The sequence below is a fragment of the Crinia signifera genome, chromosome 9 (assembly GCF_055691185.1).
Source record: "Crinia signifera chromosome 9, ASM5569118v1, whole genome shotgun sequence".
Taxonomy (NCBI): Eukaryota; Metazoa; Chordata; class Amphibia; order Anura; family Myobatrachidae; genus Crinia; species Crinia signifera.
Genome location: NC_139225.1, coordinates 129865153 through 129890290, shown reverse-complemented (window position 1 = coordinate 129890290; position 25138 = coordinate 129865153). Strand labels below are relative to the sequence as shown.

Here is a 25138-nt window from a genome sequence, read left to right as displayed (position 1 = left end):
AATGCAGCACAATCCAGGTAGGAGAGTAGGGGGGTGCGAGGCTGTCCGGGGGGAGGTTGCCCGGGGGGGGGGGGGGGGGGGGGGGCAGTGATTTTCTCTGCTTTCACTATTGCTTTCATACCGCAAACCTGCTTTAGACCATGTATTTATATGCGGTGTGAAAGCGGTTAAACTTCCCCATTTTAAAAAACATTTTAAATACCTGGTCTAGGCAGGTTTTGCGGTGTGAATGCAGCATTAGTAAATAAACCCCTTGCTGTCAGATTACTCTACAGATGCTTCTCTGCTGGCTCTGAGCCTCTTGTTATTATCACTGCCTTTGCCCTGCAAATTGGGTACCTTGCTGCCAGATCCGGGGACCCGGCTTGACCTGACTGTGCTTTTTTCTTGCATATTGTATACCGTGTTGCCAGACTTTGGAACCTGAGTCTGACCTATTGTTACCTTGCCCTTATATATTGTTGGCCGGATTATTCAGGACTTGTTATATTCTAGCTCACAAGCTGTTTGTGTCCACTGTTGATGAATACGTTACTTTATCCAGCTGTGGGCTGTTGGTCTCTACCTACTGCAGTGGACCTGGTTTTGCAGAGAAATCTAAGAGCAGGTAAGAAACGTAAGTCATGGGTTCGACACCCTCCATGGCCCTTACTGTGCAGTGTTTGTGTTTATCTCCCTGTGTTTGCGTGGGTTTACTCTGGGTACTCCAGTTATCACCCACAATCCCAAAATATACTGGTAGGTCAATTGGCTGTCAACAAAATTAACCCTAGAATGTCAGTGTGTGCGTGTACATGTGGTAGGGAATATAGATTGTAAGCTCCACTGGGGCAGGGACTGATGTGAATGTTCAACTACACTCTGTAAAGCGCTGCGGAATATGTGTGCGCTATATAAGAAACTGTTAATAAAATAATAATAAAATAAGTTATTTTATGATATACAAGGAATTTAGACTCAGTGCAACAAGGAACCCAGTATTTGCATTTATACTATATCAGGGAAAATATAACATGCAGCTGTCCAGCTGCTGTAAAACTACACATCCCATCATGCCCTGCCACAGTTTTGCTATTACATCATTCAAAAAACTGTGGAAGGACATGCTGGCATGTGCAGTTCCACATCAGTTAGAGGGTGACATTTTGAATAACCCTGCTCTATACTGTAACAAAAATGATGATCTGTTTATCACACCTGTGTTCTTACACCTAGGTCTCAGCATGCCAAAGCTCTGCTACTATCATACAGATCTGTCGGTGACACAGCACATTGTGCAACAGATGAGCATCTACAGTACTTAGGTTTAGTAGAAAACAGCTCCTGATGAGTGTATTGTGGAGGGAGAAATGCAATGGCATGCTGACACCAAATTGCTGACCCCTCCTCAGTGACAAAAGCCTGGTGCTGCACTGTAACATAATGTGCAGCACCTGACTTCTGTCTGCTGCACACAGACTGGTCTCCAGGTACAGCCCAGCAACTCCGTACCACAGTGTTAGGGCAGATTTTAATTTCATCAAACAATTGAAAAAATATGTTTCTTTTTGGAACAATTCGTAAGGATATGTTTGTAAAATCTAGCACTGAATGTAAGATTTGTGGACTGTTACCAGCTGTTGGCCATTTTTAGAGTAGAATATAATGGTACACTTTTGATTTAATTGCATTTATTTAGGGCAGTATGGATGGTGTAATGGTTAGCATTACTGCCTCACAGCACTGAGGTCATGGGTTTGATACCCACCATGGTCCTAACCAGGGCCGCCACTAGAAATGTTGGGGCCTGGGACTGACCTACAGTCCGGGCCCCCAGCAGCACAGTGCCATACCTCCGGCTTGCATGGATTTCCTCCGGGTACACTGTTTTCCTCCCACAGTCCAAAAATATACTGGTAGAGTAATAGAGTTATTGTCTCCCAACAAATTAACCCTAGAATGTCTGTGTGTGCGTGTACATGTGTTAGGGAATATAGATTGTAAGCTCCACTGGGACAGGGACTGAAGTGACTGTTCAACTATGCTCTGTAAAGGGCTACGGAATATGTGTGCAGTCATTCGCTGCTTAGCCAGCTATGAAATGTTGAATCCCCTCGGTACCATGTTTGAGAAACCATCCCCTTGCATGAAGCCAGGGGATGGTTTAGAGGGTGACACTGAGGTGTGACACTGCCCTCACCCCCTTCCCCTCACTAGTGATGCTACTGAGATGCTACTGATACTGTAATCTGTTCATTTAGCTGCAAATATGTTAAAAGGCCTAAAATAGAAAACATAATAATTTCATAAACTTCAATCAAGTTATATAGGACACATCTTCATATGGCAGGACTAACTTGTTTGTTAATGCCTCTTTTGTAATGCATGTGCCTATAAATGCCCCTGATTCACCTTTCCAGGTACAGGTCAGTGGCATCACTAGGAGGGTGCTGCACCTGGGTGTAACCTGCCGATGGGGTGTCACTCCATTATAGTACGTTTGGAAATCTAATAATAAAAATATGCAAACTCTAGAGAGATCAGTCATGACTGCAAATGTAAACACATGACATCAGTGCTGCGAGACAGTAATGCTAACCACTATGACAACCATGGTGTTAGGACAATTAAATGGCAGTTATGAGGTTGAAGATCATTTAAGCTGCTGAATTGTTCTTGCTACGGCTGACATGTGACCCTTGGTATGTTTCAGTTGGTATTTCATCTAGTCAACAATGACTTACCCCACTTGTTCTGCATCTACATTATAGTTTAATTCACCAACACCCAGCTGTGACAATGGACCTCATTGGAACTGGGACCCTTATTCTGGTTCTCTGTGTCACCTGCCTCATATTCCTCTTCATGTATATTGAGAACAATAAGTGGAAGGACATGCCGCCTGGACCTACTCCGCTTCCTCTCCTGGGGAACATCCTACAACTGAACATGAAAGAGCTGCCAAAGTCTTTTGTAAAGGTGAGAATTTATGGCACCATGTAGCACCATTCTTTATTACTAGCTGCATATTTCATGTAGTATTGCGGCCGTGGATCGGCCCCCCTTGCAGCCACGCAGCGGGCCCGGTGCCTCGCTACGCTCGGCACACTATTTTATTGTCGTGGACACCCATAGAGGGACAAAGTTCCGGCATTGTGGCGGTCGTGATTCCAGCATCGGTATTTCGACCGCCGGGATTCCGACCGCCGGGTTTTTGACTCCATCCGCTGCAGTACCACTCTGAGGATGCAAGCACAGTGTGACTTTTCTCAACTGCTTCCGCGCTTCAACATTGCTTCAGACTCAGAACCAGGCCAATACAGTACCTGATTTTTTTTCATTTAGGGATTATTTGGGTGAGATTAAATAGGGTGAGATATTTAGAAAGTGAAAGATTTGGGAAGAAATCTCCAGGTTTTTTTAAAGCGGCAATCATTTACACATCAAAATCAAACTGGTTTTGCAGTGTAAGGGATTGCCGCTTTAAAAAAACTGGAGATTTCGGTACTTGTGTAGTTTCACGGCGCCAGCATGGCGCCGTGCGTCTGAGTCCCCTTGCGGGGCTCGCTTCGCTCGCCCACGCTGCAGGCTCGGTGGCTCGCTACGCTCGCCACGCTATTTAAAATCAACTCCATGCCAACATGGATAGTGGGGGTATGAACTATCCATGTTGGCATGGAGTTAAGTTTGTGGCGAGCATAGAACCCAGAAACTACACAAGTACCGAGATTTCTTCCAAAATCTCTCACTTTCTGAATCTCTCATCCTATTAAATCTCACCCTATGGGTGACATTCTATGGGATGCGATTATCGTTTTTTTGCGGTAATTAGACCACAAAATGGCGATATCGCATTTTCCCATTAAATCGTTTATTTAATGGGATGCGCTCAGGGACTGAAATCGCATATTATGTGCGTTAAGGTATGCTGAATAAAAATGCGAGATAAATTCGCATTTTTATCGCATCCAGATGTTTTCGTATAGAAAACTATACAAGTCGCTTATTTAATGCAATGCGCATTTGCACATCGCATTATTTAGGTGACTAATTATCGCACTTATTTCAGACCAGGGTCTGTTAGGCGAATTAGCCAGAACCCTGCACAGATCACAATGTTCTGTGCAGGGTTCTGCTGTAAAAAATAAAAGAAAGGGTTAAAAAAAAAAAATAACGAGCGCGGGGTCCCCCGCCCAGTATAACTAGCCCCGGGCTCACTGAGCCGGTGCTGGTGACATAAAATCAGGGTCCCCGACAAATAGGGGTCCCCTTGATTTTATGAAACCAGCACCAGACTCAAGGTCCGGCGCTGGTTCCCAAAATACGGGGGACAAAGTGACTAGGGGTCCCCCGTATTTTAAGAACCAGCACCGGACACAACCAGCCAGCAGGGTAATGCCACAGCCGGGGGAAACTTATTATATAAGCTCCCGCGGCCAAAGCATTAACCCCCGGGCTGGTCAGCATGGGCAGGGGTCCTGGGGAAGTGGGGATTTTCCCAATGAAGGGGTCCCCCCCCTCCAGGACTTACCAGTCCGGGGCTGTCCCCGATGCCCCTGGGCGGTGGGCATCGGGCTGATGACTTGTGAAAAAAAGAATTAAAACTATTGTTTTATACTGGCGAACTATCAGTCCCAGCAAGCCTACCCCGCATGCTGGGACTTGGGGAACCACAAGTCCCAGCATGCGGGGCATTAAAGGGCCCGCTGGCACTTGTAGTTCTGCAGTGCAAAAAATAGTTCACAAAATCACACTGACACACTGTAAAATAAAACTTTAATACACACAAAACACACACACACTGATACTTACCTACCTTGAGCCCGTAGGTCGGTCCCTGGATCCTGGGTCCGTCCTCCGGGGCTCCAGGGCAGAAGAGTCCGGTTCCGGGGCCTTGGTCCTGGTTCCGGGGCTGGTCCTGGGGTTCCGGGGCTCCTGGGCTGCAGAATCCGGGGTCCGGGATCCGAGGTAGTCCCCAGGGGTACCTAAGGAAGCAAATCCAACTTACCTGGTCCCCGACGGCGACATCGGACTCCTCACCGGTGACTGCGCTGCTCCCATCTGGTACCCGGCTTGCAGGACTTTGACCGGCGCTGAGATGTTTCCTCCTCGGCGTCTCTGCACAGAATGATTTCTTGGCCAATCAGGAGCCGAGAAAGTCGGCTCCTGATTGGCCAGAAATCATTCTGAATACAGACGCCGAGGAAGTAACATCTCAGCACATCTAGAGCAGAGATGTTTCCTCCTCGGCGTCTCTAGTTAGAATGATTTCTGGCCAATCAAGAGCCGACTTTCTCGGCTCCTGATTGGCCAAGAAATCATTCTGTGCAGAGACGCCGAGGAGGAAACATCTCAGCGCCTGTCAAAGTCCTGCGAGCCGGGTACCAGATGGGAGCAGCGCAGTCACCGGTGAGGAGTCCGAGGTCGCCGCCGGGGACCAGGTAAGTTGGATTTGCTTCCTTAGGTACCCCTGGGGACTACCTCGGATCCCGGACCCCGGATTCTGCAGCCCCGGAACCAGGACCAAGGCCCGGAACCGGACTCTTCTGCCCTGGAGCCCCAGAGGACGGACCCAGGATCCAGGGACCGACCTACGGGCTCAAGGTAGGTAAGTATCAGTGTGTGTGTGTTTTGTGTGTATTAAAGTTTTATTTTACAGTGTGTCAGTGTGATTTTGTGAACTATTTTTTGCACTGCAGAACTACAAGTGCCAGCGGGCCCTTTAATGCCCCGCATGCTGGGACTTGTGGTTCCTCAAGTCCCAGCATGCGGGGTAGGCTTGCTGGGACTGATGGTTCGCCAGTATAAAACAATAGTTTTAATTCTTTTTTTTTACACAAGTCATCAGCCCGATGCCCACCGCCCAGGGGCATCGGGGACAGCCCCGGACTATCAGCATGGGCTGGTAAGTCCTGGAGGGGGGGGACCCCTTCATTGGGGGGGTCCCCACTTCCCCATGGACCCCTGCCCATGCTGACCAGCAAGGGGGTTAATGCTTTGGACGCGGGAGCTTATATAATAAGTTTCCCCCGGCTGTGGCATTACCCTGCTGGCTGGTTGTGTCCGGTGCTGGTTCTTAAAATACGGGGGACCCCTAGTCACTTTGTCCCCCGTATTTTGGGAACCAGCGCCGGACCTTGAGTCTGGTGCTGGTTTCATAAAATCAATGGGACCCCTATTTGTCGGGGACCCTGATTTTATGTCACCAGCACCGGCTCAGTGAGCCCGGGGCTGGTTATACTCGGGCGGGGGACCCCGCGCTCGTTTTTTTTTTTTACACTTTGCGCTGTCCTGCAAATGTGCGATTTTCAGACATGACAATCGCACATTTTCAGGACTAAATACAGCGCACCACTTCGCTGCAAATCGCCCCTCTTCGCACTTTTCAGCCTCCAATGCGCATCACATTAAATATGCGCATTTTGACTGAAAAATGCGATTTCTAAAAGTGCGATTTGCGGCGATGTGGTGCGCAAATAAAACATGCGCATTTAGCGCATAGCATAGAATGTCACGCTATATCTCTTCCATGGACAATAATGATCTGATTATCTGAGGTATGGATATGGGATGCAATCAATTGACATAATTTAAATGCTTCCATAAAGACTAATATATTTCTTTGTTGGTTCGGCCATAGCTCGCCAAGATGTATGGAATTATATTTACTGTTCATCTTGGACCAAGGACGGTGGTGATCTTATATGGATATGATGCCGTAAAGGAGGCTTTGGTGGACAAAGCCAATGTCTTTAGCCAAAGGGCAAAAGTTCCTGCAGCTGACTTTGTTTTTAATGGCTATGGTAGGTAGTACTCCCCCAAAACACGCGCACACACACACATACGCACGCACACACGTGCATGCACGTGCTCATACACACACACTCTCTCTCTCTCTCTCTCTCTCTCTCTCTCATAAACCAACAGGGCATAAGATTTGTTCAATTATAATTTCAGGTCATTAAACATTAAATGATGTATTTCTTTATGTCTAAAGGAGTTATTTTTAGTAACGGGGAACGGTGGAAACAGCTGCGTCGCTTCTCTCTCACCACCCTGCGAAATTTCGGAATGGGGAAGAAGAGTGTTCAGGAACGAATACAGGAGGAATGTCGGTATCTTAGTGACGAATTTAAGAAAACATCAGGTTGGTTTAAAAATAAATTTGAAAACTCTAGAAAAGTGCTTAATATATGGTCATATGTTATAGAAGTAAAATTACTTTTTTATAAATACAGTATGTAAAAGAAAAAAGTTTAAAAAAAAGTAAGCAGTATCCTTAAAAAAATGTTAAGATCTTTTAAGAAAAATTATAAATTTGGTGGCCAGCGGTCGAGATGCTGGCAGTCAGAAGACAGCGGCATCCCGATTATGAGAATCAGGACAGTTGCTGGGTATACTTACTGTACCTTTTTCCAGTGGCATGCGGTGGGGTGAGGCAGGTGGGGCACAGTCTTTTCTGTCATCCTAACATATATGTTGGAGTTTTGAGTTTATAAAGTATGTCAAAAGTACAAAGAATATATTTTAAAAATCTTATTTTTATTATTTTAATAATTTTATAGTCAAAACTCTGGAGTAAAAAGTCTATGGCAGGTGAGGCAGTGCCTCACCTGGCTACCTTTTCTGTACATCTCTTATTAACACTCAGCGAATCTCCAGCAGTGAGATGTGTACATGCACATGTGTATAATGCCGGCCTGTATAATGCCGGCATGTACCCCATGGCTCATAAATTGTGTGCAAATCTGACTCTGGTACTTGCCAGGGACTCCTTCAGACATTTACCTCACCGCACGTCCCTGCCTTCTTCCCACTAACCCTAAACCTCCACCCACATAGCATAAATCTATGTGTTATGGTGGAGGGTTATGGTTAGGCACTTTTTAGTGCCTAACTATAACTCTCCTTCCCCGCAACCTAAGTACAACTCGCCTCACCAACCCGAATCACCACCACCCTCATGGCCTCCTGGCCTCATGCTCAGAGTCTCTGGGCATACTTACACAGCTGCTGGGATTCTGGCATCTTCATTTTTACTGATGTCGGGATTCTGGCGCCAGTGTTGGAGCTGCCGATCGAGATTCCAGCACCAGGATTTGGACTGCCGGCATCTCAGTTGCCGGCATGGTGAATGCATCTAGTTTAATATGTAGAATGTGTACATAGAAACATAGAAACATAGAATTTGACGGCAGATAAGAACCATTTGGCCCATCTAGTCTGCCCCTTTTTTACCCTTCAGGTAAACTCAACCCTTTTTAATCCTTATTTCTTTGTAAGGATATTCATATGCCTATCCCAAGCATGTTTAAATTGTTCTACTGTCTTAGCCTCTACCACCTCTGATGGGAGGCTATTCCACTTATCCACTACCCTTTCTGTGAAGTAATTCTTTCTAACATTTCCCCTGAACCTACCTCCCTCCAGTTTCAGTGCATGTCCTCGTGTTTTATTACTTGTTTTCCTTTGAAGAAAATTTCCCACCTGTTCTATGTTAAAACCCTTGATATATTTGAAGATTTCTATCATGTCCCCCCTTTCCCTTCTCTGCTCCAAACTATACATGTTAAGATCTTTTAGTCTATCCAGGTAAGTTTTGTGATGTAGGCCATGAACCATTTTAGTTGCCCTTCTTTGTACACTCTCCAATGTATTTATATCCTTCTGAAGATATGGCCTCCAGAACTGGACACAGTATTCCAGATGAGGTCGTACCAATGACCTATAAAGTGGCATTATTACGTCTTTTTTTCTGCTACTGATTCCTCTCCCTATGCAACCAAGCATCTGACTAGCCTTCCTCATTGCTTTGTTACATTGCCTCCCTGCCTTTAAGTCACTTGAAATAGTGACTCCTAGATCTCTATCCTCCTCAGTAGTTTCCATTATAGTACCCTTGATACTATATTGAGCCTTTGGGTTTTTGAGTCCCAAGTGCATAATTTTGCATTTTTTAGCATTAAACTGTAGTTGCCATTCTCTTGACCAATTCTCAAGTTTACTTAGATCATCAGTCATTTGATTTACCCCTCCTGGTGTGTCTACTCTGTTGCATATCTTTGTATCATCTGCAAAAAGGCATACTTTCCCTTCAATACCATTTGCAATGTCACTGACAAAGATATTAAAGAGCACTGGTCCAAGTACAGATCCCTGGGGTACTCCACTGGTAACATGTCCCTCCATAGAATGCACTCCATTTACGACAACTGTCTGTTTCCTATCCTGCAACCAGGTTCTTATCCATTTAATTGTTTTATAATCCAATCCCACACTTTCAAGCTTTTGTAACAATAATATAAACAGATGCATTTATCTAAAGAAGCTACACTTTCCAATCAACCGTTGTATTTCAAAAACACTATACAATACATAAAGTACAGTAAGTTTGCAAATGGTCTCACATTCAAACTCTGGGCCAGATGTACTAAGCTTCAAAAGTGATAAACCACTAGCCAATCAGCTCGTAACTGCCATGTCACAGGCTGTGTTTGCAAAATGACAGCTGATTGGTTGGTGGTTTATCACTTTCTATTTTATCACTTTTCAATGCTTAGTACATCTCGCCCATAGTCATTACAATATTAAAAGTTCACACATAAGATAATTCAATTAACTCCAATTGATACAGGTCCGGTATCCCTTATCCGAATACCCCCAAAAAATGAAATATTCCAAAAACTGTAGATTTTCTGAAAATCCAGTTTTTTTTAACCTCCTGGACCTAGTTTTATTTTATTTGTCATACTCACCTGGTCCTCCTGCATCCATGGTGTCCATCATCAGAGGCATTTCCAGTTCTAATGATGCATTGTGAAGGTGCGCTGGTGACATCATGACATGCACACACCCAATGCATCATTGAGACCGTCAAAAGATGAACACCCAGGGGATGCCATTGACACCGGGAGACACTGCCGTTGACACCGGGAGGCCCAGGTGAGTATGAAAATAAAAAGATATTCCGAAATCTGGAATAATCCCCTTTCCGAAATGTTCCTGGTCCCTAGCATGTTGAATACTCAACCTGTAATACAGTAACTTTGTAAAGTGTTGTTAAATTTTCTTTCATACAATTAGTTTGCAGAACTTAATTGGTAAATTTAAATGCATGGATATATGTATATGGATGTGATAGTCTATACATATCAACAAGCCAACAGAAATTGTATCACCAAGCTTTCTACTTGTAATCATTTGCGGCAAGGCATTTTTTTTCTTCCATGCAGCTGTAATGTCCATATTACAGCCAATTACAGAGATCACAATTTATTGGTACCCAATATTGTGGGGGTTGGGATCATTTAGTCTACAGCATGATGGTCGACAGTCATTAGGTCGACACCATTAGGTCAACATGGGAAAATGTCGACATGGGTCTAGGTCGACATGGGAAAAGGTCAAAATGGTTATAGGTCGAAAGGTCATTAGTTCGACAGGTTGTTAGTTCGACATGTCATTAGTTCGTCAATGTCTAGGTCGACAGTCAAAAGGTCGACATGGGGTTTTTCACTGTTTTTTTTACCTAAATGTCAACACAGTCGACATGGACACAGTTTTAAGTGCATCACATCCCCTCATGCATCGGGTACGGTGCCTTGCTACGCTCGGCACACTATTTTATTCTCCCGCCACGCCCTAGTGGATGGTAGGGCATAAAATAACGCCTGTCGGCACATGTTGGCTCAAAAAACAGTGAAAAACTCCATGTCGACCTTTTGACTGTCAACCTAGACACTGTCGAACTAATGACCTGTCAAACTAATGACCTTTCAACCTTTTCCCATGTCGACCTTTTCCCACATCGACCTAGACCTATGTCGACCATTTCCCATGTCGACCTAATGGTGTCAACCTAATGACTGTCGACCATAATGCTGTGGACCAAATGACCGCATCCCTATTGTGGGAACCCACTCGAGCTGTCAGGACAAACACTAACCCCTTTTTCTAATAGTTACACACTCCTTAGTGATCCTTAGCATGTTTCCCCACCTTTAGCAATTGTCAGGGGATTCCTCAGTTGGTTACAGGAGTAACTCAGGGAATGCACTTTTATGTACGGACTTCCAGCGGTTTTGTGTTCCACAGGGCACACAGTAGGCAAGGTTCCTGCAACTGATTCTGGGGCTCCAGCGGCTGCAGCTTTTTCTCCTGGAGTCCCATGGGTGCTGCTGATCTCCAAACTCTCCATCATCCACTGTGTATGAGGACTTGCCAGGACCCTCTATGCAGGGGCTGCTTGTGCTGGTGGAAAGGTGCTCCAGTGTCTCTTTGGCTGTGGCTAGATCTGGCTCTGTTTTTCTAGTTCTGGCTGCCCAAGCTGGCGGTGGTCCCATAAACATGCTTTTGACATCTGTTGAATGTGGGCATGTGGTCCGGACAGTCGTGGATACATTTGTTTTCACCTCCATCCTCTACCCCTGTACATGCTGTAGCCTCAACTGTAGGGCTTTTTATTGCACCAGTATCACCTATTGCAGGTTCTGTGGAGGCCGAGGATGGGTCATTTATTTCTGAATTTTCCAGTCCGGAGCATGTCTTGAATTTTGCTGACATAAATAGTTCTCTGTCATCCCACTGTAGTAGAGACTGTGGATACTTATAGCTGCTGCGTCTGGGGATGCCATGGTGGATGTGCAAACACAGCAGGGCTACATGGGCTTTGTGCAGGGATGTGGGTTCATAATCACTGAGGGCAGTATCTTGTTTTTGCTTTGATGTCTAGATGTCATTAGACCTTACTGGCTGCAATAATAAAATGGGGTATTGGAAAGGATGCTTATATATCAAATGTAAAAGGTCTTGATAGCTTATTTTCTGCATTCTACCGGGAGATGCAGCCTACAGAGCCCATGAATCTCATCCACTATCAACTTTTTTAAATCTGTGCGATGTACTGCTTGATGTGAAGGTGCTATGACAAGGAAATTCATTGCGAGCAGCATTTGGTAGTAATTATGGGCCTTTGATGTAACAACGTCTAAGAATTGTCAAAGTCACTCAACCCACTCTAGCATCTTCTGATGCATTGCTCCCATATCCATGTAGTCTTCTTACCATTTGGCATTTCTAAGGGTCATTTCTGTTCATTTACAAATGCCCAATTTCCTGCAGGCACCCACTGTCATTTTTGTCACCATAGTATGTGCTGTGGTGCATCCCATCCTGCTAAGGATTTCCCCCTGAAGTTCTGAAGATCCTAAGTCCATCAGGGCCAGGGGTCTTGTTGAAATGACTGGACTGGTACTTGGTTAACTATTGAATTGCCCTATGTAATAAAGGACAAAGTCAAAATGGAATTTCAGCTGGGGCCCATGGATGGTGTTTTTACCGTGCCTATTGTACCTGATCTATTGTACCTGATCTATTCTGGTTGAGGTACATAGTACCAAAGAAGACATTGGGAAAATATTCCCTTATACAGAGCTTCTAATAACTGCCATACTGTTTATTGAATGAAACCAATATTTTTGGTGGTGGTGGGGGGGTTAGAATCTATGATCAGTCCTTTGACGCTCTTGGAATTGGGCAATCTATTGGGTTGTACCCACTCTTGTATAAGGTGGCTATAAGGTCTTCCTTTAGCTTGTTGTCTCTCCATCGCTATGCATTCCATTTTATGGGGTTACAGCTGGAGGATAGTATTTTTTATTGACATTAGGTATTGCATGTCTTGTACATATTTTGAGTGTTTATGCGCTGTAGCACAGGGGCATCTGTTATGGTGCAATGAGCAGATCTCCTTTCTCATTGCGCTGGACAAGTATGAAGGGACCTAATTGCCTCCCTCTTACCTTGGAATTCATGTTGATACTGTCTCATGCGGTTGCAGGCACCCAGAATTCATGCTTAGGAAGCTGCATAATTCAATTGTGCTTTCACTGGCTGCAGAAAAGTCCTTACTGGGCCTGTATAATTTGCTTGAATTTTTAGAGTTTTTTATTGTAAACCTGAGCATGCTACAGCAGATTATAGTCAGCCATACAATTTCATTTCATTGACATCCAAAGGGATGTTCAGATCTGGCATGAGTTTCTATTGGAGCTTAATGAGGTGCTGATCTGACACGCTTCCTCTCTAACTTGCAGTTCCAATTGTTTATCAATGAGGTGGGTTCCACAGGATTTGGTGCTCACTTGGTGGGCTCTTGGTGTGTTCCTACCTGCCAGCTGGCTGAGACTCCAGGGGCCTCAACTAGAACATCTTTCTACTTTATATCATGTCAGATCAGGAACCCCACAGCTAGTTACACTTGCAAGAAGGTCCCCTAACACTGGTGCATCTGCTAGCTTTTGCAGCTATAGAATTTGTACCTTTTTGCTATTACTGAAAATTATTCACAGCTATTATTTTATGTAATTAGGGGCCAGATGTATCAAGCTTCAAAACTGATAAAGGCGAGAGTGATAAACAACCAGCCAATCAGCACCTGTCATTTTTCAAACCCAGACTGTAACATGACAGTTTGGAGCTGGTTGTTTATCACTCTCCCTTTTATCACTTTTTGAAGCTTGATACATCTAGCTTTAACTATTTTACTAGTTTCCTTGTCTTTTGAATTATTTTACAATTACTTCTTAGGTGCATCTATTGATCCCACTTACCTCTTGAGCCTGGCTGTTTCGAACATGATCTGTTCTATTGTATTTGGAGAGCGTTTTGAATATGAAGACAAGGAGTTCCTCGACCTCCTTGCCATGCTGAAAGAAGCCTTCAGGATATTAAACTCTTCCAGTGGGCAGGTAAACTTATTTGTTTGTCTTGGTGCTCTATTTAGAGACAAAAGAGGATATGAACAGTGGCGTAACTACTGTAAGGCAGACCCCACTGACGCTTGGAGGAGCGATCGGCAGTCTCTGTGGGGCCGGCACCTGCCCAGCTCAATGACTTGCTGTTGCTGCCCGCTGGCTGAGCACCGGAAGACGAGTCAGCCAACATGCGGGCGGCCATGACACAGAGCATAGACAAATCCCCATTTAATTGAACTGTACACAGAGCCGGCTATTGGCTACTGTGTACAGGGTGGGTGGACTCCATCACCACTGCCGCTCCCGCAGATCACCACCACTGCCAAGGCGATAGTTAGCCTCTGCAACTGTCACTGGGGACCACAACTGCTTTCAGGTGCCTCTTTCCCCTGCACAGCTGCCAGAGATCTGCCACCAACAGCTCAGGTACATAGGATCCCTGGCTCCTGCCTATCAGCGCCACTAGTCCTCACAGCATGACTCACTGCACCGCTGCGCACAGTCTCCTCTCAGCGCTGCTCCACTTAACCCGTCATCTCAGGCTCACCCTAGCTCCTAACGGCCCTTGAGTTCTCTTATGTATCACCTCTCAAGGGGTACCCATATGTAACCCGTCCAGTGCAGCACATATGTCTGCTGAAGGGGGGAATGAAGATTTCACTTATAGGGGTATCACAATGTGTGTGTGTGTGTGTGAGGGGTACATAACGGAAGTGGTGTATACTGTGTGTGCAGCAGTTAGATAATGGGGGTGTTGTATACTGTGTGTGTGTGTGTGTGTGTGTGTGTGTGTGTGTTGGGTAAATAATGGGGATGGGGTATATTGTGTGTGAGTGGTATACGGGATTACAGTTTGTAGCGTATACTGTGTGGTATATAGAGTGAATGGCATTATAGTGTGTGGCAAACTGTGTAAGGGGCATTACAGTGTGTGTCATATTACATAAGGGGCACATTTTTTTGAGGGGGAGGGCGCCAGATACTTTTCTGACAGGGGGAGCAAAAATGTATAGTTACGCCACTGGAGATGAATCAGGTCTTGAGAGAGATAAAGAGATTTATTTTCCCACAGTAGCCAATCAGCTTCTTTCATTTATCTAGCATAGATTATAAAATGATAGTTACAGTACAATTTAGGCATGCCAATCCCAGGGCATGTTTTCAACCCTGGGATTTGGGATTCCTCCCTAATAAATGAAACCGGCTGCCCTGAACATTTACTCACATGGGCCGTGTAGCCACGAGCGGAGCAGGGGGGCGGTGCAGCATTGCGGACAAGAGAGATGGTGTGGAGGTGCAGTCGGAGGCCTGCGCAGCGTGACCTCTGTCCATGTCACACTGCACAGAGCCACACAACCAGAGATAGATGAAACCGGGCAACGTCTGAGTGGGTGCTCACAGTATTATGCGTATTCCCGAAATCCCTGGATCGGAAACTCCACTCCCAGGATTAAAATTCCATCAACTTTAGGGCCACGTCCCGAGATCACAAATGTATCCATTTGTCAAAATGCCTGTGAACAGGTATAAGCATCGCACCTGGTGATTGCCCATAAACTTCAATGGCATGCTTGTGTGTACACACGTGCATGTCATAGTCACACCATTCCGGTGTCAGTGTCAATCACACTGCACACGGATGCAGTGCCGGTGCTTGTAGATGTAGTCATCTCCAAAGTGCCAGATTTTGCTGAACGCCAACTGGAGCGGACCACGAACTTGCAGCAGGAGGGTGTCCATCCAAGGGGTGCTGGGAGGGTGCCTGTGGATAGCTGTTACTGGTGGGATGGGGTAATAAACGGAACAGTCCAGACCATACAGGGAGGCTGTAATTTCTCCAATCCTGATGACAGCTTTCCACAGACACTCTCTGATCTTTTAATCCTTGACCAAGCCCAGGTTATTTAATTACACTGCCCCTTAACCTGGGTCCTACACATGTCAAAAACATGCAAGCTATGTGAGTTGGATCCCAGGGCAACTGGCTCCAGATTTTTAAGGAACCACAGCAGTGATCAGGTCTGAATTAGGCCCAATGTGTTGTTTCCAGTATTTTTTAACTGGCTTTTCTTTACATGCTCTTGTGAAAGCTTTCACCTTGTTATATTTAAATGATTTAACTATAGAATAATACAATATGCTTTTTCAATTTACATTACAGCTGCTCAACTCTTTCCCAAATATTTTCCGCCATATTCCCGGACCTCACCAGAAAGTATTACACAATTTTTTCACGTTGAAAGATTTTGTGAAGGGAAAAGTGATGGAACATCAGGAGACATTGGACAAGAACTTCCCCAGGGATTTTATTGATTGTTTCCTTATAAATATGAAGGAGGAAAATACAGTAAGTCTCACCTACATTACGGCATGCCTACAGACAGCGGAGACCGCCTTATTGTAACATTAACGAACCATATCTCCCAGCTTCATAATTACTTCCGGCAGGACCCTTGCGTGTGCCTCGGGGGCATGGCCTGGTAACAAGGGGGTTGTGGCCTACATATTGCATCACTCCAGTGAGGCCATGTCCCCATTTTGCCACTGAGGGGTCATAGCCCTCAGCCCCTCTGCCTATGGGAATAGATGCTGATCAGAGCAACCGGTGAAAGGGGGGACTCCCAACTACCCCATCTCCCGCCGCAGGACACTGCTGGCCCCAGGCGGGACTCAGGAACATCCCCCAAAAAAGGGGATGGTTACGCATAAAACGGGACTTTTGGGAAGTACAGTATGACCAAACCAATGTTCAGGAGAATTTCTATTCACTAGGAAACAATTACTCAGCGATGTCAGAAGTTCCAGATGAAAAGATAGACTTTAAATAAATATTTGATCAGCCCAATGACAGTATCTAAACAATTAATAACCCTCTTTCTCATTAAGAAAGAGGATTAAAATGTCCACAAACTGGCTGACTCCACTATTTATAATTAAAAGATTCAATATCATTGAATCAATCCAAAGTTTACTTAAGACTGATGTACAGGTATTACTTAATTTCTTAATTTCTATTTGCAGGAGAAGGAAAATCATAACACAGAGTTTAATTTTGAAAACTTATTTGTAACCGTGATGAACCTCTTCTTTGCTGGGACAGAAACAACAAGCTCGACTTTAAGACGTAGTTTGAGAATTTTTCTCAAGTATCCAAACATTCAAGGTACAGTAGTTATAATTAGAACAATTATGGGGGGGGGGGGATTAACTAAGATGGGAGATCTATTTCACATTTTATGTTGCTGTGAGCAGCCTATTCAGAATCTACTTCTTATTTATTTAACACCTTCTAGAACAGTGTTTTTCCACCACTGTGCCGTGGCACACTAGTGTGCCTTGAGCTGTTCTCAAATGTGCCCGCAGATCTCTAGAGATGCAGAAACCAGTTTACAGCCACCACCAGTTCTAATTGCACCGGGACCGCCATGCTACCAGCGGCGTAACTACATTTTGGGCGCCCCCCCGCCGTTAAAGGGAGGGCGCCCAGTCACTCACCCGCCCCTCCGCACCAACCCCCGCAGTCTTACCTAGGTTCAGTACGCGCTGGTCCCGGCTCCCTTCTTCTGCTATGAGGACCACCACAAAATGTCCGCCCCCATACAGCAGACAGTTTCAGAGAACTGTGTGCTATATGGGGGTGGCTATTTTGTGGTGGTCCTCAGCAGAAGAAGGGAGCCGGGACCAGCGCATACTGAACACAGGTAAATACTGGGGATGGGGGGGTTTGCGGGGGTTGGTGCGGCGGGCGGCGGTGTGTAACGTAACTATAGCACTGCAGCCCCCGGCGCCCGCACATGCATAGCGCCCCCCCTCGGTCGCGGGGGCTGCGGTGCTATAGTTACGCCACTGCATGCTACGGAATTCTATCCTTATGTATCCCGCCTATTATCCCTACAGATCGTAAGCTTGCGAGCAGGGCCCTCCTACCTCCATACCGGTTTCTATATACCCAGTTTGTTTAATCACTGCTGTTTCCAAATGTAAAGCGCAACGGAATATGTTGCGCTATATAAGAAACTGTAAATAAATAATAAATAAAATATTATTTGCTGGTTTCTTCTTTTCATGTAAAGGGACAACATATTTTATTGTTGTTACCTGTGGGGACCAGTGTGATTGATTTTTTATATGGGGGCCAATAAGTTTTTGTTTTTTTCCTGTGTGAGCCAATGTGTTTTGCCCTGTGGGGATCTCAAGGTGTGCCTTGGCAATTTTAAAATCTTATTTAGTGTGCCGCAAGGTAAAAAGGTTGAAAATCACTGTTCTAGAAGATAATAGATAGTATCTGATTGGTTGCCTATAGCAACATCTCATGTGAAGTAGAACTCCCATCTTATTAAATACCATATGTTAATTTTTAAAACAATGTTCTTATTTTTTAAGTTCTGTTCTCGTCCTAATTACAGAACATGTTTGTTTAATAAACAACAGATGTAGTCATGCTTAATGGGAAACGGTTGCTAGGTTGACACTATGAAGGTTGACATACATTAGGTCAACCACTAAAGGCTAACAGGGTCGGAAGCTCGGCACAAGCATTAGGTCAACAATGGGAAGGTCGAGAGTCAAAAGATCGACATGAGTTTTGAATTTCTTTCCCCCAAACAGGTGGTATTTCATACCCTATCATCTACTAGGGCAGTGGTTCCGAACCCCTGGTCCTCAAGTACCCCCAACAGTGCACGTTTTCCAGGTCACCCGGCAGGTGCACTCATTAATCAGGCACATTTTTAAAAGATCCACAGGTGGAGCTAATTATAGCACTTGTGATTCTGTGTGGAGACCTGCAAAACATGCACTGTTGGGGGTACTTGAGGACCAGGGTTGGGAACCACTGTACTAGGGCATGGAGGGAGAACAGAATAGTGCCCAAAGCATGGCAAGCCATGCGAGGGGATGCGGTACACTGATACGGTGCCCGTGTAGACTTACGTCAAAATTCGGGACCAAAAAAAGTGAAAAACTCATGGTGTAAGCGATACAGTGACAAACAAGATAAGCTAAGATTACTCCATTTGTTAAATACGGAATGGAAAATTTGAACCATTTAGCTAGTGCTGAAGGGATTATATCTTGTTCTTAAATGTAGCCCAAAACCAAAGAGTAATTTAACATAATTATTTATCTATTCTTAGCAAAAGTCCAGGAAGAAATTGACCAGGTGATTGGCCGGAACCGCCCTCCCTCTGTAGAGGATCGGGATAAAATGCCATATACAGATGCTGTCATCCATGAGATACAGAGGTTTGCAGATATTTTGCCTCTGAATGTACCCCATGCGGTATCTGAAACCACACACTTCAGAGGCTACACAATCCCCAAGGTCAGAGGAAATGTTTATTATTACTTTAGTAGGTATCTGCAATATTTATCAAATCTGACTGTTTCAGAGCTACTTATCCTTTGGTGTGCACAGTTGGACTTACCACTAGGCAACCTAAGCACTTACCATGGGCTCAATGGTCCTAAGGAGTTTGTGAACAGACCCTCTGGAATCTGGCCCTGATCAATGATCCTCAGCTGCTTGTCTGGCTGCCCAGAGGCCGTCCACCCCCTTCCCTTCGCCATCCAAAGTTCAGCAAAGATTAGCAGTGGTAGTCAATGGTCGGCGCCACTGGCTGTACCACACTGCTATTCCTCTTCAGCCATTTGAAATGCAGCACCAGTTTACGAGCCAATCAGAGCTTGAGTATAGGCAGCTGTGGTGATTGGCTGCTGGTCCATCAGCTCCAATTGGCTCTCAAGCCAGTGCCAAATTTGAAATGGCCAAAGACCGCAGGATGGGAGGAAGAATCATGCGCTCCACCCTTTCAGCAGCGGCGGTTGCAGGCAGGCCGGCCCGGCTGCCGCAGTGAGTCTGCACTACAGGGGAATGGCACTACATGGGGCATTGTTGTTCACTAAATGAGACATTATTTATAACTTTCACTACAGGGAGCATTATGTATAATTGGCACTTCAGGGGTCATTTTTTGTGTGAAAGGTACTACAGTGGGCATTATGTATAATTGGCACTACAGGTGGCATTATATGTGTAAGCGGCACTGCAGGGGGCATCTAAGCGAGGCATAATATATAATGTGAATACAAGATGTGGTATAATGTGTAATGGGCATTATGGTATGTGGCATAATATGTAATGGGCATTATAGTGCGTTGTACAATACGTCATTGGCATTAGAGCATGTGGTATAATATGTAATGAGCATTACAGTGTGTGGTCTAAATTCTTTATTTTCGAAAAGTTTCCGTCAATCAATATCAGAAACAGAATATAGCAAATAATCCAAGGAAACACAATGGGAACATGGCATGGTAACATAGCATGTGAATGAAAATAATTTCAAAACATAGACAGAATCTAGCTACTTCAAAAACGCTATCATCTACAATACCATGACGTCCAAGTCTTATAATAATCATGGATTTTTTACATTGAAATAATAAAGTAAAAGGAAGAAAGACAGAAGGGGGGGAGAGGGGGGCTCGAGTTCATATACAGGTGTTCTAGTCATCAATCTAGCGGTGTATCTTGGCATCCTACAGTAAAGCAGATGACCAGACCCATCCCAAGCCTCAACTAGTGGGCGATTGTTTTATGAGCTTAAAGCTATTAGGTTCTTATAAGAGGGGGTCATTTTGATTTCTTACCAGCCATCCCACATGTCTGCATATGTAGAATTTTTTTTAGGAGTGGAGTAATAAATATTATCCATTGCCATATAGAAGTCTATACAGGCGAACACCAGTGGACTGGAAGTACTGCCCGGGTTGGGACAGGGTGGCCCAGTATTTCAGCAGCCAGTCTTCTGATATCATCCCAAAAGGGTATTATCAAATGGCAGTCCCACCATATGTGAAACAGAGTGCCTTGTTCCTTCCTCATCACAAGCAGAGAGGGGACACACCCCTGCAAAATTTGTGTAGAACACTTGGGCAATGGTACATCTAGTCAATAGCTTATATTGGGTTCCAACTACTTCTAGGCTGGCCGAACAAGCACTAGTGGCCTGATATACATTATCCCATTTCATTTTAATCCTTTTAGAAGTAAATTTTCTCTCCAAGGCCTCCTGGTGCATTGGCTCAGGAGTCATAAAAAAGCAGATAAGAGTAGTTGATAGATATTAGACATCACGTGTGTGTGTGGCTGTGGTTGGGAACATATCTTCTGAAATAGTGAAAGCATCCTACCCAATATACGAAGACTCCTTAGTGACATGGTGAAGTGCCGAGTAGATAAAACCAATAGTCCAACTTGTTCAGGTCTGTCTTCTCTGCCAATGTCTCAAAAGGTATATATGCACCAGAGGAAATCAGTTGGTGTATTCTGGTGACCCCAGCTGACAGCCAAGGTGACAATCATCCTGAGGTGCCAGGATGATTGGGTGCCCCCCCCCCAAAAAAAAATCCCGGACAATGTTATGGATTGCAAAGAGAAAGTGTGGGGGGAGAGTTATTGGTAACATCTGAAATAAATAAAAGAGTCTGGGGTGTATGTTCATTTTGATCACATTTATACGACCTAACCAGGTGAGTTTTTGTGGGAGCCACTTTGCCAGATCACTAAGTATATTATGTAATATGGGGCTAAAATATAAGGAGAATAAATTATACAATTTATTGCAGATCTGTACCCCCAGATCTTGCAAGTGAGTTGGATGCCATTTAAATGGAAAGGAAGCTGAGAGGGCTGTGACCGTCATTTCTGAGGCAGTGACATTCATGGCAATGGATTTAGAATAATTAATCGTGAGGTTTGAGAAACTATCAAATCGATTAAATTCTTTCATAAGATTAGGGAGAGAGACCATCGGGTTCGTAATGACTGCCAGGAGATCATCTGCAAAAAGTGCCAACCGGTACTCCTGCGTCCCCACCTGGATACCCGAGATGTCTAGATTAGCCCTTATCTCTCTTGCCAGAGCTTACATGCATAGAAAAAATATTAGTGGTGAGAGGGGGCATCCCTGCCGAGTACCGTTCTTAATGTGAATTGTATTAGATAGGATTCCATTGACCCTCACCTGTTCTGATGGGGCCCTGTATAGAGACAATAGTTTGTGCAAAAAACCATCCCCCAGGCCTAGTCGTTTTAGGACCCCGTCCATAGTCCCAGTCAATCCTGTCAAAGGCTTTTTCTGCATCTGTTGAGAGGAGGACCATTGGGGTGTTAGTAGAAGTTGCATGACAGATCAGATCGATCATCTTTATCGTATTATCCCTAGCTTCCCTCCCTGGGACAAAGCCCACCAGATCTGAGTGGATCAGGGTCGGAAGTAGCGGTTTGAGCCGGTTAACTATCAGCTTAGCGTAAAGCTTAACATCCACATTTAGGAGGGAGATAGGTCTGTAGCTAGCCAGCAAACATGGGACCTTCCCCTCCTTGGGAATAACAGTAATATGTGCTGTTAGGGATTGACCGGAGAACTGTGCTGTAGGTGATACTGCGTTGCATGCTCGCAACAGTAAGGGGAGTTGAACTGTATATTACAAGAATGGAAAGACAGAAGAGTTCATAACATACTTTGTCAGGAGCCAGGTTTTATGGTTCAATCTGTTTTGTTTCTGTTTGGCTTTTGACTCACTGGTGGCCTCCAGTGGTAGGTCTGTTGCCATTACAGCCCTGTGTTCTTTGAGCTATTATTCACAGGCTGTGAGGTATTAGCTCGTTAATCAGGAGCAGCCTGGAGATTCACCAGCTGTTTCAATCACCTGAGGCCTTTATAAGCCATGCTCTCCTGGGGATCTGTGCCAGTGATAGCTTCCTGTTAACCTATGTTTAGTTCCTGTGGAGAGAACTCTCTGTCAGCTCTCAGCTTCGCTACCTGGTTCCCTGTTCCGTCTGCTGTTTGGATCTCAGGATTTATCCTCTGCAGCTCATTGCTCACTGTAGCATCAGCCTGTATACCCGGACCCCGGAGCTTTCTGGTTCCTGCTGTTCTCCTTTGGAAATTCCAGTGCTCTCCTGGTTTCCTGCTTCCAAGTCTGCTTGGTGTGTCATCCAGTCCTGGGCCAGAGCCTGCGCCTGATCCACTTCCCTCTTCTCCCTGTGGGTCATGTAAGTGCTCCTTTGGAGCCCGGTGGTTCTATCTTTCATTATTCATTTGCCCGCCGTGGCTGTTCCCCGCTGTGGGTCCGTCGTTATTCCTTTGTGTCATTTTTCCAGCTGTTCCTCCTGTTTTGTTATTGTCTGTCACCCTAGCTTCCATCAGGCAGGGGTGTTTCCCTTTCCATCTGCAACCGGTTTTGGGGAATCACTTGCCTTGGTGTGCCCCTGTTCTGAGATTCCCTATTGTATCTCTTGTGTCTGCGACTGGGTCGCAACTCCCGTCCTTGGCCTGGTGCCGGTAGTCAGGGGTCTTTTTCCAGCTAGGTCCTTTAGCCAGATCATCCTTTTGAGCTACCCCCTGGCGATTGCTCACCCCTTGTCATTACCTAACACCTGGCTGCATCGGGGTCAGAGCCGGCCTAACTGGCTCTGTCGAACGCGGCGGCTACAGGCGAAGCCTAGCACTTGCAGGGGTATTCCATCTGCCCGGGGGACTCAACAGAGTCAGTGTAGGTTTCGCTGTGGCCGTTCTAAACAGCGGTCCCAGCTGCGGGCTCACGCCTGACCTTTTTCCTCCTGCCAGCTGTCATATCACCCAGAGCCCAGGCGAAAACCATAACATACTTAGCATTCAGGAAAATACAGTCGAAGTCAAAGGGCCGAGGGGGTGCACCAAGTAAGGCAGCTATGTTGGGCACACTATGAAGGTTACACGGTGGGGGGGAAAGATTGTTGTTATTCTTTAACCAATATAATCTATAATCTACAGAAGGCATCACATACTGTCCTGGAAGCAAACAATGTCAAGCTCAACATATTCTCTTGTTCATTCTGTTCCACTGAGTAATAGTTTACCTGTGAAAACAAACTCTATTGAATACAACTTGGTTAATTTCAGTGGCTATTACGGGTCTGGCACGCCAAGAGTGGCTGTTTGGTGTGACTGTAGCAATGGTGTATGAGGACTCATCTGTACATTTAACATTTACTTTCATGATTATGTACTTGAAGGGCACCACCGTGTTTCCTCTTCTGACCTCTGTCTTGAAGGATCCAAAACACTTTAGAAACCCAGAGATATTTGATCCAGGTCACTTTCTGGATGAGAACGGCAGGTTCAAGAAAAATGAAGCTTTCATGCCATTTTCCACAGGTACAAATAATATAAAGGGGATGGGTTCAATTACAAAAACAACTACAACCTTATTTTTATTATTATTATTATTATTATTATTATTATTATTATTATTATTATTATTATTACTACTAATAATAATATTAATCTGTAACAACTTAAATACAAGAGACTAATCCTGTGATGTTCTTGTCTTGCCGTCTTTACAGGGAGGAGGATCTGCCTTGGAGAAGGGTTGGCAAAGATGGAGATCTTTATTTTCCTCACCTATATCCTGCAGAACTTCAACCTGAAATCTGATGAAGACCCTTCAGATATAGACATTTCCCCTTTGCCCAACACCAACGGCGCTATCCCTCGCCCTTATGAAATGTATTTTATCCCACGCTAACTGCTCCATCTAGCTGTTCAATCAATTCCAGGATTAATAAATAATGAAATTGTATTATTAAATGTTTACTATTAATATTATACTTGTATAACATAAAAATACCTGTTTTTTTAATAAAATATATATTATTCATTGTGTTAAATTTATAAGTTGTCTCAATCAGGATAATGGAGATAAACATATCATAATATATAAAGTAATCCCACCATAAGCAATTAAAAAATGACTAAATGCATATTTTTCATGAAGGGGAGATTCAATTTTTTATCGCTCCTTTAAAAAGAATGAAAAATTCTCCCCCATTTCAACCAACACTTTAGAAAGTGATGATTGAAATGGGGGAGATTTTTTTTTATTATTATTCTGGTTGATTGCACCCAGGCCAAGTTTAGATGTGTAACATGGCTAGACCCAAGCAAAGTGCAGGGCATGACCTGAAAAGTGCTGTTTGGGCACGCAAATGGTTTACTTTTCACTTATTCAGCTTGCCAGCACAGGGAGCTGAGAGCTGAAATGTCTGTCACTGCTAGAACCAACGGGGACCAAGACATTTGTAGCCCTGACCAGTAAGAGACGTGCCATGCAGGTGCCTTGTCTAGTAGGAGCCATGACTTGTGTGAGCCAATAGCAAGTGCCCTACCAGTAAGAGCCTCAAACAGCAGATGAGTGAAGTTAGTTTGTGTTAATAAAGGACTGTAAATGTGTAACCAGTGTAACTTGATGGGAAAAAAAGGAATTAGTAGCCCATACCTTAATGTAGGATAATACAATCTGGACCCCATGTGTGCCGTATAATTCCAGGGGTGCCCCATGTGTACTGCATCAGT

At 44.7% G+C, this 25138-nt stretch overlaps 1 protein-coding gene across 3 annotated transcripts; it reads left to right on the top strand.

Moving 5' to 3' along the window:
* Positions 1 to 472: 472 nt before the first annotated feature.
* On the top strand, positions 473 to 24453 carry LOC146036029 (cytochrome P450 2C18-like). 3 transcript variants are annotated; one of them, XM_083159795.1, is made up of 10 exons: positions 473 to 607; positions 2751 to 2958; positions 6620 to 6782; positions 6977 to 7126; positions 13567 to 13727; positions 15895 to 16080; positions 16758 to 16896; positions 18869 to 19056; positions 23797 to 23938; positions 24130 to 24453. In XM_083159795.1, the coding sequence occupies exons 2-10, from the start codon at positions 2779 to 2781 to the stop codon at positions 24309 to 24311; spliced, it is 1491 nt and encodes a 496-aa protein (XP_083015921.1). In that variant the 5' UTR covers positions 473 to 607; positions 2751 to 2778; the 3' UTR covers positions 24312 to 24453. The 3 variants fall into 3 exon arrangements, with proteins under 3 accessions (XP_083015921.1, XP_083015919.1, XP_083015920.1); XM_083159793.1 differs by having other exon boundaries at positions 16755 to 16896; XM_083159794.1 differs by having other exon boundaries at positions 496 to 616; positions 16755 to 16896.
* The last annotated feature ends 685 nt before the right edge of the window (positions 24454 to 25138 follow it).